This window comes from Drosophila elegans, unplaced genomic scaffold (assembly GCF_018152505.1).
Source record: "Drosophila elegans isolate 14027-0461.03 unplaced genomic scaffold, ASM1815250v1 contig_349, whole genome shotgun sequence".
NCBI classification, from domain to species: domain Eukaryota; kingdom Metazoa; phylum Arthropoda; class Insecta; order Diptera; family Drosophilidae; genus Drosophila; species Drosophila elegans.
In genome coordinates this window covers 1077587-1091109 of record NW_024545729.1, presented here as the reverse complement: position 1 = coordinate 1091109, position 13523 = coordinate 1077587, and the positions used below count along the sequence as shown (strand labels likewise).

At 34.5% G+C, this 13523-nt stretch overlaps 1 protein-coding gene across 3 annotated transcripts; it reads right to left on the bottom strand.

The window, feature by feature from the left end:
- Positions 1–102: 102 nt before the first annotated feature.
- On the bottom strand, positions 103–13117 carry LOC108145312. 3 transcript variants are annotated; one of them, XM_017270663.2, is made up of 5 exons: positions 12908–13117; positions 10136–11029; positions 7666–7976; positions 6971–7594; positions 103–3496 (listed from the first exon to the last, which is right to left on the bottom strand). In XM_017270663.2, exons 2-5 carry the CDS (start codon positions 10876–10878, stop codon positions 3153–3155), a joined length of 2022 nt encoding a protein of 673 aa, XP_017126152.1. In that variant the 5' UTR covers positions 10879–11029; positions 12908–13117; the 3' UTR covers positions 103–3152. The 3 variants fall into 3 exon arrangements, with proteins under 3 accessions (XP_017126152.1, XP_017126151.1, XP_017126150.1); XM_017270662.2 differs by having other exon boundaries at positions 12941–13117; XM_017270661.2 differs by having other exon boundaries at positions 12868–12954.
- Between the last annotated feature and the right edge of the window lie 406 nt (positions 13118–13523).

Genomic DNA, 13523 nt, shown 5'->3' with positions numbered 1-13523 from the left:
AGCGTTGGTGCGTCACAACGGGAACTGTTTCCGATAATACTTGTACATTCAATTTGGACTCCATCTCAAAATAAATTGAATTGTTTAATTTAAAATTAAATGTAAATTCAAAATTCTTTTATTTTTATTAATACATTTTATCATCTGCATGTCACATCTCCGTTATTACTTGCTGCTTGGCTATCTGTTATGCTCATACATAGTTTTTGTCGTACGCACTTGCTTATGTTACTCCTTAAACAGTATAAGTCGATATAAATATGCTGAGCTACTATTAAAAACTACATTATACTCTTCTCTCCGGTAACATACAAATACAAATGCTTACTAGTGTAATAATTTGCTGAGTTCAATCATGTCAAATCATATAAATGATCGATCGGCCTTGTGTTTTGCAATTTAAAGGTTTCCTATCGTTATGTTTACAGTTATTTTGTGCATCGTCGATGTATTCTAAGAAACAAAACAAGAATTTAGATGTAATGTTTTTTGTAAACAGAGTATAGCGGCGTCCACCTATATCCAATAGGATTCAATTCAAATTTTTGTTATAATTACATTCTTTTAGGTAAATTTAATTAGAGTCAAACAAAGACTCTTTCCGTTAGGTTCACATAATTACTATTAAATAATAAAACAATCAATAATGTACCAGACAATTTTTGCTCCAGCACCGTTTACAAAAAACTTTAGCAGAGTGCACTTAAACAAAAGGTTTTAAATAAAACGATCTGAGAATGTTTGCAAAATGCTTTCATGATTTCGATTTTTGTGTGAAAAATGAAACATTGTCCAGGACGGGAATAAAGGTAGGTGAATTGGTTCGAACTTCGTAAACATCTCTACTATGTTCACTATCGCAGACAACGCGGCCGAATGCTAGTTAAAAATAGGTTATTTTTGTGAGTCAATAAAAGTCAAAGTTGCTCGCATATAAAACTGTATGTATGTAATGTGTGCTGTATGAATATGTGTTATCCTAACGATTCTTTATATTATTTTGACTCTTGTCTTATTATGTAGTTAGTTACGGTTCTATTGTATGATTCTATGTATGTTTGTTTGTATGCAGTATGTAATGTTGGTTGTAAGTATGATATTAAGTATTTGATTAAGTAACAGTACGGTCCGCATTCGTGTTTTCATGTCAAGCTAAAAATGGCTTGTAATGTTACAAAATTTCAAACATTTTGTAGCCCTATAAGCCATTATTAGCTCAACAGCAATGGTTGGATACAGGCCTAAGTAGAGCAATGCATATTTAAGGTGTTCGTGTTCACTCATAGAATGGGACTGAATCTAGAGATTTCGGTTGATACCGTTGGATCGTAATAAATTCGGTTTAGTGTTCAGGTTTGCTGTGGCAGTATACGAATACAATTCGCGTAGAGTTCGAATAATCAAAAAATGTTATGAATTCAAGTTTTAAGGCTGTATTGCAGTAGATTAGTAGCACAGATTTATGGAAAATGATACAAAACACGAAAAACATGAAGAAGCTTACACTAAATGCACAATAAACGTGTTGTGTTTGAATTAATTCGATGCAAAATTAAGATTTTAAGTTACATTCCAACGATGAAATATGGGATGCAGTCTGTTTACTGTCTGTCTTTAATTAATATAATAATTTGTAAATAGTTAACTCGCTGCGGCAAATTTCGTAATACCTACAGTTTCAACACATGTTTGTCGGACTAAATTATAGACACGCTTATGTAATCACGCTCTAATGCATTGAATTATTCACTATATATAGACTATGAATACAAATTGTAACCTTTTTATTTTCACACGAAGGTAGCACAAGATGCCTCAATATAATTCTTTTTTATATTTGACCTTCTTTTTACCATCCCCATTTTTATTAATTTTTAATTTAAGTTAAGTTATATTAAATTTACAGAGTTTATAACGTTTCACCTAAACATTTCTTGTATATATGTAAGTATGTGTATGATGTATGTATATACATATATATTTTATTTAATGTTAAGAATCACTTCTCTATACTGCTTGGTTCATTTACAAAATAAAATTGTATTATTTCGAAGGGAAAATTAAATAAAAAACAAAACAAAAAGGAAAAGAACATAAAACTTATAGTTGAGTTCTTTGAATTTCACCTTTACCATATTCAAAATACCTACCACGATTTTAAATATACATCAATGCATACCAAACACACATACATAAGTTTCACTTGATCTTATGCGATTACATTTACATATGTTTGCGTAGTCATCCTCAATCTGCAGCATACTGTATTTAAATGACTTATATTTAATTTTCTTCGTGCTTTCTTAATAAGCGCTTGTTTTTAATTTCAGTCGAAATACCCTTCGTACAGGATTCAATAAGATTAAGTATGTGTATGTGGGTTCTCACACATTTTTGGGACTTTAGATTTCCAGTGATACGGCAATTTCTAATCCACTTTAGCCATTCCGAAGGCATGCGAATCTCTTTGCTTTAGTACATTTTTACTAATTATTTGGACATTACATTACATTCAGTATGTGCCTAGATAATACAAGAGAATGTCGGAATGATAATTTAACTGGCAGTCACTTAGTCAGCTAGAGCTCTAGCTGCAAAGATCTGATAATCGCTACATTGCCCTATTATTTCTGCGAATGTATTTTGCGCACACACGCCAAGTAGTGATTTCAAAAAACCAAAAGGACACAATTATAGGGAGGACAGCAGACATAGTGGCTAGGCACTTGATGGTGGTATATGCAAATGCATTTAGCTAAACTGCTAGCGCTTTGTATACCTGACCCTTTGTCTGCATTCTGCCGTCCTCCTCTGCTTAAGCGGTAACAGTTATATCTAGAGCACTATAGCTAACTGTTAATGTACTTGATATATTTAATTTGTTTACTTATTAATTCTATTTCACCTTTCTCCTTTCTATCTGATCTATTATATTAATTTTGAGTCAAAGTAACTCGATCAATTGCAATTACATTTCCAAATCAATATCAGTAAGCATATCATGTGATTCCAACCTTTCCATTCCACTCCCTTTTATCACTATTCATATTAACATAGTTGGAGAAGAGCGACAAAAGATGTTGAGTGATATTGGTATTCTTAAAATATAAATGCTGAACAAGAAAACTCAAAATTCTTTGTTCACTACAAATTCACCGATCATATCCGATGGTGGCGGCTGTGGGGCCAAACAAGTCCACGCTCATAGTCGGACTGAGAACTACCATTCCAGGTCTATACGGCTGCAACGCGCCTTGCAGCGCATTTTCAACTAGATGGTGAATCACGAGGATTGCGGCAATGCTTAGTACCAAAGATGGGTTGATCCAATACGCAGACAAACAGCAAGATTCAATTGATGTCACTGAGAAAAACGACATGAGCCAGATCCACAAAGCGAAAAAGTGCTTGTCTGCAGGCGCTGCGCCACTATTGTAAGTTAGTTCTTCGTTCTTTACAACCTCGTTGGGATGTTTGTTGTAATGGTGGTGGTCATCTGAAAGTAATTTTTTGTACAATTATTCGAACAGTTAAAGTAAAGATAAAACATTTAAGATCCAAGAATTATTATAAAATCATTTAGTTCACACTTCACTTTTGAGAAAAAATAATAAAGTACTATCGATCTTATATAATATGCTTTAATAACATCGCCTTCAATAAAATCGGCAAAACTTAAAAAACACAACAATGTTAGTTTATCCAATATTAAAAGGGACTAATTTTATAATTCTTAGATACTTTTGCGAGGGAAACCACTTGTGTTTCGGAAAATTAGCAACACCGAAAAAAATTTGGTAGCTTATTACATTAAGGCAAGAAAATCAATTCGACCAAAAATGGAATTTCAAGGGAGGTTTTTGTTGGATTGTTTTTCACAACTTTTGACGTAAATTACTTAACAAAAATGAGTCAATAAACTGAGTTTTTCTATGGCGATACAGCAAAATCGAGGGTTTAGCAAATTTGCCGACGAATCCCACTAGGAGGGTCGATCCAACCCTGTCCGACTGTCCGTCCGTCCGTCCGATTCTAAGCAAACTAGTCTCTCAGTTTTAGAGCTATCTGCATGAAACTTTCCCAAAGTTGTCTTCCTGTTGCAGGTAGAAAATAAGTCGGAATCGGAAAAACAAATGAAAAAAATTATAACTGCTGCTTTTTAATTTTTTTTGGGTTTCTTCGAGACGTTGTAATGGTTAGGTATTTCAGAATTACGGTATAAGTTTCATGTTAATCGTACGACTATATCGTATAGCTCCCATGAGAACAATCGGAATATTAAAAAAAATAAATTTTAAAAATGTAACTTCTCTATTTTTGTATTTTTTTAAATTATTTTGGAAACAGTAATAATTTGATAGTCTAGATTTGCGATTTTAATTTAACTTAAATCGGAAAACGATATCATGAGCAGTCGAAGCATAGAGTTGACTTGGCCTGACTTGGCTCCCAATGATTTCTTCTTGTTCCCAAACAACAAAAGTAAGCTGCCAGAGAACAGTGTAAAACCACTAAGAACAGTGTAAAGCCGCTGTCGGCGCACACACATTGACAAATTTCCCCATACAAATTAATCACACAATTTAAGTGCGAGCAATTAATAGTATGTGCGTCCTCCGCTGTTCTTCATGAACGAACTCCGTTTTAACGTACGCAAAGACGTCTAAACAAACAAGAAGAAAAAAAGCAAACTTCGGCAAGCCAAAGTTTATGTACCCTTACAGCTATTGCAAAAATTAAATATTCTTGAAAACATTAAAATTATCATTTACTTGCGTATATGTATATAAAAACATTGAACATATGATGATTTGCAACCGAATTATTCGATAGTTCCTATGGCATCTATATGATATCGTTTTCCGATTTTAATAAAAATTAAAAGCGTAATTCTAAACTGTCAAATTATAAATAAGTCAAAAAGAATTTATATTATTTATTTATTTTTTATATATTTCTATTGTTTCCATGGGAGCTATATGATATATATAATTTTGATGAAATTTAAACCGTAATTCTGAACTATTTAACCATTACTATATGTCGTAGAACTAAAAAATATTAAAAAACAGCAGTTATAATTTTTTTTATTTATTTTTGCGATTGTTCCTATGGGAGCTATATGCTATAGTCGTCCGATCTGGCTGGTTCCGACTTATGTACTACCTGCAATAGAAAGACAACTTTTGGGAAACTTTCATGCAGGTAGCTTTAATACTGAGAGACTAGTTTGCGTAGAAACGGACGGACAGACGGACATGGCTAGATCGACTCGCCTAGTGATGCTGATCAAGAATATATATACTTTATAGGGTCGGAAATATCTCCTTCACTGCGTTACCCTCTGCAAGGGTATAAAAATGATTGAAAATAACTAATGAAATTATAACTCGATTTTGAATATTTCTGTGTCTACCGATAGATGACCCAACATCATGTATAAGAGTGACATGACAGACTTATGCGATTTGTGGGCTTTAGAGTGGACGGGGCCACTTTCTTGCTGCGCAAGAATAACTAGAATCTGCATGTTAAAATCGAAATCTCCGGCGTTTACGGTTTTTGAGATCTCGACGTCCATATAGGCGGTCAAACGAGCAGACAGGCGGACTCTGCTAGATCAAGAATATATATACTTCACTCTGTAACTACGAGTAACGGGTTTAGATATGGTTACACTTGTTCTGAACGCAAAAACCATGCCTTCTATCTTTTGCTAAAACGCTTTCTCTCTCTCCCACTAAATTGTGTGTAAGGATATTGTGATATTGATTTGTATAGCCTACACAACGAGATCAAAGTAAAGTACGCTCCAAAAAATGTTCTACAATGATTGTATTGTGTATTAGGTTACACGCCAGTCGTTGAAAAAATGGAAAGGGTGTGTCGCACCACAGAGCATAATTTTTTTCTTTCAGTTTAAAGATAAAGAATTGGTTGTTAAAAGCGGTGTGTCGGTGATGAAACATGGCTTCCTTACAACAACCCGAAGCGAAAGAAATCATTTGTGAAGCCCGGGCAACCAGCCAAACGAACTAACTGCAAGGCCGAATGTTAATATTGCTAAGATAGTACTTTGTAACGAATGGTACTATTGGCTCGATTCGTTCTTGGTCTTTAAGTGCAGTTCTTTTAGCACGGAATACATATGCTACCAGAAATGTTTTATTGAAATAATAAAAAATGTAAAAAGTGATAAGGCAAAACAAATTTTGGGCTTCATATAGTTTACGGCACACAACAACCCGCCTATGTTGACAGGAAGATTAGATTTATAGTATCATCTTCAAATGAAGCATTTTAAAGTGTCGTTCAAATGGCCTCTTCTTCTAAGTTTTTTCTCGTAATAGATTTACTAGATCTACCAACATTGCTTAACATATTTGCCGATTAAGATACGATATGCTTCTACACAGATGGCTCCAAACTAGATGTCCAAGTTGGTAAGGAAGAATAATTAAGCCAACTAAATGTTAAATCAAAGAAAAAGAAAACTGTTGCAGATATAATACGTTCTATAAAAATATTGCTATTGTTTTGCAACTTTTATATTAATTTTTTCGATTGATCCAATGGCAGCTATACAAAATCATTTATAAATTTAGGGAAATCATTATATCACTGGGAATAACAACGATGTTATAATTTGTTTTCACTTTTCTCCCGATTGTTGAAATTCTAAGGGACGGACATGGCTAGATCGACTTTCCTAGTAATGTCGGTTAAGAATTCATATAGTTCAAAAGATCGGAAATGACTCATTTACTTCATAGCAAAGTCTACACTTCATACCGAGTTCTGAAGAAACTGTACGAACGGGGACGGAATTAAAATAGTCGAGCAGCTACAATACTCTTCTCAAAAGGATAATCAATTTGTAAAATTGATCACTACTAAGACATCCATCAAAGAATTGACAACTGGGGTCAGAATTAAGGAAAATAAAATCATTACGGTTTGTCCTACTTACCATTTCCGTTGGTATTGCCGTTGATATTACCCTTGTGAGGTGGATAGCTGTGTTGCGTCGGCACATTGTTTATCCGGATCCCAGTTTGGATGTGGTGGTGTCCGGGGTAAGCTACGTTTATGCCACCTCGTCCGGGTTGCAGCATATTAATGTTGCCGTGACCATGGCCAGGAGTTAATATTATTCCACCACCAGCAACCATTCCAGGTCCAACGGCGTTGTTTCCCACATTGTTGCCAATTATATTTGGTTGAATCGGTATCCGGTTGAACTGGTCGATGTTTGAATTAATAGTAGTTGCTATGCCGTTTACATTGCTATTGCCGTGGACCGGATTTATCGGAACCCCTGCGGACTGTGGACCTCCTGGTATCAGACCCCCACTTATGCCAATATTAGTTCCAATGGCGATGGTGTTGCCTTGTCCGTGGACGTGACTGTCATCGTTGGCTGCTATATTAACACTGATGGCTCCCCCAGGGTCTGCGCCTGAGATGGATTTGTTTATCGGCGTTGTTTTGTTCTTTTCCTCGGCGGCACAACACACTTTGAAGACAACTTTCATGTTGTTTGTAGAGCATCGACCCCCTATTCGCCGATATAGATCATCCTTGGATGAAGTCGCTATAGTAAAGTAGAAAAACAAGACTCAATTTTACACGATCTTCAAACGGCAGGTATGCAAACGAACTCACAAATGAAGTAATAATCATTTCCAGGTAGGAACTCCAGACCACCTGGCTGCGGTGTAAATGGCCGGAAAGTTATTGTAAAAAACATTAATTTCTGAGGTTTATCACATATAGCTATTACTCGCGGATCTGCATTTGTTATGCGACATGTTTCGTACTCCACTTTAGACACATTGTAAATTATATATTTCTCAGTTTCGTTTTCAAAAGTCCCTGGCTCATATACTGGGCATATTATATGCACCTGATCGAACTCGAAAGCAAGATTGCCTTTATTGACATCGATTATATGGTCGGTGTTATCAATCCGAAATCTGTGGATAAAAGAAGAACAAATATTTTATGAAATAATTAAACATGGAAGACAGATCACCATTAAAGTTAAATTTGACTATATAATTAAATTGGAAATTCAGTTGGTTGCTAATCAGGATTGAATGTAAACAACAATATTTTTTAAAAACGTATTTTGCTTTTGATTGTTACTAATAATATCTCTAGCATGCTCTACCCACAGAGTCAGATGTCCTCAACTCAGACCCCAAAATTGTAACCGTTTCTCGTATCTTCACATAGACTATTCCAGTCCCATCTGCAAACTTAAATGTAATAAGTGGTTTGTGTGCAAATTGTGCTTGGAAAATTCCTTGGGAATAGATATAAACTCGCTAAAAATCGTTTATTCTAATTAAAGTAAAATAAAGAAAAACAATTAAAATTTAAAGCCACAAGCTTTATTAGACTCCACTTTTACAATGATAAATTTTGCTGCCCTGAAAATCAAGCAACTCAACTAATTTAATAATTAATTAATTAATAGTTGAAAATGAACTGCTAACGCACATATAAAAGCTATGTACTAAACTAAGTGTAATTTAAATTAAATGACGTAAATATAACATGATTCGAAAAAAGTATAATTGTTTGATAAGAAGCAATCAAAAGAATTCTCTGAAGATAATTAGATAATTTGAGCAAAGTTGGATCTAAAAATTGGCAAGTGAATAGGGAAGTGAATAGGGAAGTCTTGAGGGAACAGCGACGTCAATATAGATGACGATGGTTTTCAGACTTTAATTCAATTAATTTAAGCCCTAATGAGTCCCAATTCAGCCGTCGAAGAGCAAATAATAAAAAATTGCTCTTGGACTAATTCGATTCATTTTTGTTGATCAATATATTGGGGGCTCCATACACCATACCATACCACCATACACCAGTAGTCCAAAATAGGGCGAAACATGGAAATCTACAGCGTTTTTGTTGTATTCGGGTCGTCAAACTCCTTGGCCTAACATTTTATGAGGACTACAACACCCTTAGCTTTACCAATGGTGACACATATATAGACTTGACAGATATAGGCATGACAGATATAGACTTGAAACATAACTTGCTACTAAAACGGACACCAAGATCAGTTACTTGCGTAATACCTTCTAAAGTAGTTTTCTATTTTTTAATTTTTTTTTAAATATTTTGGACATAGTAATAGTTTAATTAAGAATTACACTTTTAGTTTTTTTTAGTTTAGAAAATTCTGTCTGTCTTAGGAACGATCGAGTAATTGAAAAGCATCACAGCTTCAATGTATTTACGCGCGTAAAACAAAATGTAGAATTTTTAATATTTGCTATTGCTGCAAGGCTATATAAACTTCGGCTTGCCAAAGTTTGTCTCCTTTCTTGCTTTATTTTACCTTTGATGAGTGTCATTGCTAAATGTTTTAGTTTCAATTTGAATACCTCCTTTAAAAGAACAGAGGTTTTTTAAGAGGGTATCAGAGGTTTGCATCGCAGTGAAGGAGACATTTCCGACCCTATAAGTTATATTTATTATTGGCCACAATCACTGGAGAGTCGATCTTAACACGTCTGTCCGTCCGTTTCTACGCAAACTAGTCTCTCAGTTCTAAAGCTATCGAAATTGTCTTCTGTTGCAGGTATTATATATGTTGTAGTAGCTCCCATAGGAAGAGTCGGAAAATAATTTTTAAAAATGTAACTTTCTAAGTTCTTTAAGGCAATTATGGTTAAACGTTTCAGAATTACGATTTTTATTTTGCTTAAATTCGGGTACTATATTAAATAGCTCCCATTGAAACGATCATAAAAATAAAACAACAAATGAACAAAACATAATCACTTCGCTGTTTTAAATATAGTACAACACAAAGTAATGGTTTGTTATCTCAGAATTAGGGTTTCAAATAAAATCAGACAGCTGAAATTAGAACGATCGGATAAATTGACGGAAACTTATCATAACTCAACTGTTGTTAAACATATGTATAGGCATACAAATCGGCTTGTCGAAGTTTGCTTCCTTTCTTATAAGTTGACTAGTTGACAACCTTTGAAACTGTCCACGATATATGGTCTCAATTATTAAGGAATTCATTTAAAATTCAGTTCCTTTTTTGTTTGTGTTCAACCAGGCACTGTTTTGTACTTAAACGTAATGCTATACTCACATGCTGTTCGATGTATTCCAATGCATGTAGAACGTTTTGGCGCAGCTGGACATGGTGGACAGCAGGACCGTTTCCATACAAATTAAAGTGAGCAAAGTAACTAAGGATGTGGCGCCGAATGTTGGGAACGGAATCATCATTTTGCACCTCACCGCTGCAGACGGCGGGGACGCAGACAACGAGCGGTTTCGGTTTCTAGTCCTGTTGCTGCGGTTTCGCTGGTTTCTTCCAGTGTTTTTTATATCAGTAAAGCGCAGCGACTTCTTGACTCCTATCCCCACAGAAGCTCCCTCACATGCTTCAACCGATTCCTCCAGGGCCGATGAGTGCTCCGCGGAAGGATCAGTTTCCTTTTCACTTGACGACTGACAAGGCGAAAGGCTGCAGACGGACGGGAGCTTGCTTTTGCTCTTGGACTTTCGATGCATTGCTGGTTGTTGGTTTTTCGCCGTGTTCAGTGACTTGCTGCGATCACTTGGCACACTCTCAATACCCGCTGGCACGCACAACTTGATGTTCAATGGACTTCCGGAGTAGAGCTGCACTCTGCGTTGCTCCTTGGGCTGAAACTGCGTGCTGCAATCGGAATTCGGGAGAGCTAATAGAAGAGGTGGCTGCGGGTCGGCAAGCTCTTGGCCAGAAGTTAGGCGTCTCTTACGACCCAGCATACTGCTGTTTTCAATCTGCGACTTTAACTGGGTCCAGGCAAAGCTAACACGAAGCTCCTTAAGCGTGTCTTGCATTCCGCCAGCAATTTGCCTTTTCGATGTTTAGTTCTCCAATAACGCTTGTCAAAAGGCCCGGTCTGTTTCAAGATAGCTGCGCCTTACGAATACGATTATTGGTTTACAGCAGTATTCGTGTCGGTACATACCAATGTGTGTCTTGCTCCATCTGTAAAAAACGAAACAATTATTCACTTGTCCATAGAACATTTTAAAAATAAACATAATACTAAATTTAAGTATATTGTACTATATTTAAGTATATTTAAGTATATTTGCGTATATTTAGGTATATTTAAGTATATTTAAATATATTTAGGTATATTTAAGTATATTTGACTATATTTAAGTATATTTAAGTACATTTAAGTATATTTAAGTATATATATACTTTATTATACTACTTTAAAAGTAAAAGGTGTTATTGTATTTGTTAAAACTGGTTTAAAAAGTCTTCGAAAGCGTTTCCGATCCTATAAATTATTTGTCTTCGGTACTATTTCTTTATGACTATCAATGACCTAATATTAAAATACATATATATTTGTTTGGTGAAAAATGAAAACTCGGAACTAAAAAAATAAATGCAATTATGTACAAAATTAATTTTTAGAATTTAGACTTTTTGTGGTCAAGATATTTTCGAAATTGTGTCCTAAACAACATAAACATAAACATAATAAACATAATAAAATTGCATGTTTTTATTTTCAGACCAATACAATGAGCTTTGTCAAAATCGGATTATTATATCCAATAGCTGTCATATATCTGCCTTAATGGGTTTAGGCTTCTTTGTAGTTTATTACATAGTTATTCCAAATCTTACCCATACTGAACAGCTAAATTTGGATATTTTTAAAGATGTATGGGTTCCTTTTTTATTATTTTGTTTAAAACGATGGTTTATACAATTTCGAACCCATCTCCTGAGGTGACAAAGTCCTATAGATGAATATATGTGTATACTCACCGATCCGGTATACGCAAAATAATGCAATAAGAACATACAGATTTGGATTGATCTACTCATTCATTTTGTGCACGAGTACAAGGCCTTTAGAATCTAGTTTTAGTGTTTAAATTCAAACAAGCTATTTTCATTAAAAAAAAATAGATTTTGATAAGAAAAAAAAAATATTTTTTAACTTTTTTTTTTTGCGATCCACAAAATACGTTATTTTATTTTCAGTTTTCCACATTTTTCGTCAAGCGATTTTCTTTTTAAGCCATTAACAATGAATTGAGCAATGTACTAACTAGTTTCGCTGTAAAACGTGTGGACTACAAATTCAAATTTAAATTCAATAAATTAATAACTTAGTATCTTCTTTCCACATTCCAAGTCGCACATACATACATCTGTACATATCCATATAGCGAGTAACTTTTTAAGCCGGTACATAATAAAATTTTCCTTGAGTTGTAACACAAACCTGACAAAAATGTATTTGATCGTTTGCTTGTTTTTCAGAACGACTTTGGTTCATTACACTATGTCTAGTAGAAAAGAGCTATCCCGAAAGTTTCAACAAAATAATTTTGACAGGCATTCGTCTGGGGATGCCGATCAAGAATATATACATAGGTATTCAGTATAGGGTAGGAAATGTCTTACTTTGAAACCTTTACAATTGAAACCTTTTCTAAGGATTTAAATGCCCTCTTTAAAACTATACACACACAGCGACTGTGTATCTGTGTGACGGGCAGACAAATGTTATGTTGTAATTCGCTAACATTTACATTTTATCATTTTTTTCCTTTTAACTGCTAAAACATCAGAATAGCCAGATATACATATACGGATGCATATGTATGTATACACCAAAAGAGAGACGATTTCTGTATACATACACAGTGACGACACAGTCACAGTCCCCAGTGGAGTCAACTCTATATGTGTACACAGGTTTCCTTGCTTTGGGGAAGCATTCTTATTTGCTACTTAAAAACAAGACCGTTTGAAGGAGTGCGTAACGGGATATTTATCGTGGTCAGACATACTCGTAGAAGGAAACACAAGCAAATATGAACACAATAGCACCTTGATTTTCCAAGTATATTTTAAAACAATTACATTTTTCACTTGGCGTTTAGAATAGGTCCCGAACAGGTTTGCGACTGAAGAGAGATACTCGAAAACAACGCATTTTAACGGTAATTTTTTATAATGGATTACATACAATAAATATATTTATAAATATTGTATTTCTAGAGCTATTATAAAAAAAACTTGTCAGTAGTGTGACCGCGTTCGGATTAAAAATAATTGGGCACGCGAAAGTCAACGTAAATATACTTATTAAAGACACAAAATACTATAATACACGCCTTTAAGTTTCAATGCAAAATCAGTCTAAGTCAAGACAAAAACCCAGTAGTGGAAAATGTATGTGTAAAGTAAGTTACATGTAGTTGTGGTGTAAAGTGTAACAAGCTGCCAAATTAAAGTTACTCAATTACTGAGGTAGCATTAAATTAATATTTTTTGTTTGGCTAACCTTCGCCTTTTAAGTACATTTAATTTAAGCAATACACCATCGCATTATAAAATAAAAAAAAGAAAGGAAACTTTGGCAAACCGAACCTTACATGACCTTGTGGCTGTTTCAAAAGTTAAATGTTCTAAAATGAAACAGTTTTTTGTACACAGGTTTTCC

What these genes read in the sequence shown, in the direction of transcription:
- LOC108145312 (XM_017270663.2), bottom strand. Translation starts at nt 10,878, where the DNA reads ATGCAAGACACGCTTAAGGAGCTTCGTGTTAGCTTTGCCTGGACCCAG. An exon ending in TGGAATACATCGAACAGCAT is followed by an intron (nt 7,977 to 10,135) that starts GTGAGTATAGCA and finishes TTTTATCCACAG; the next exon opens with ATTTCGGATTGATAACACCG. An exon ending in AAATGATTATTACTTCATTT is followed by an intron (nt 7,595 to 7,665) that starts GTGAGTTCGTTT and finishes ACTTTACTATAG; the next exon opens with CGACTTCATCCAAGGATGAT.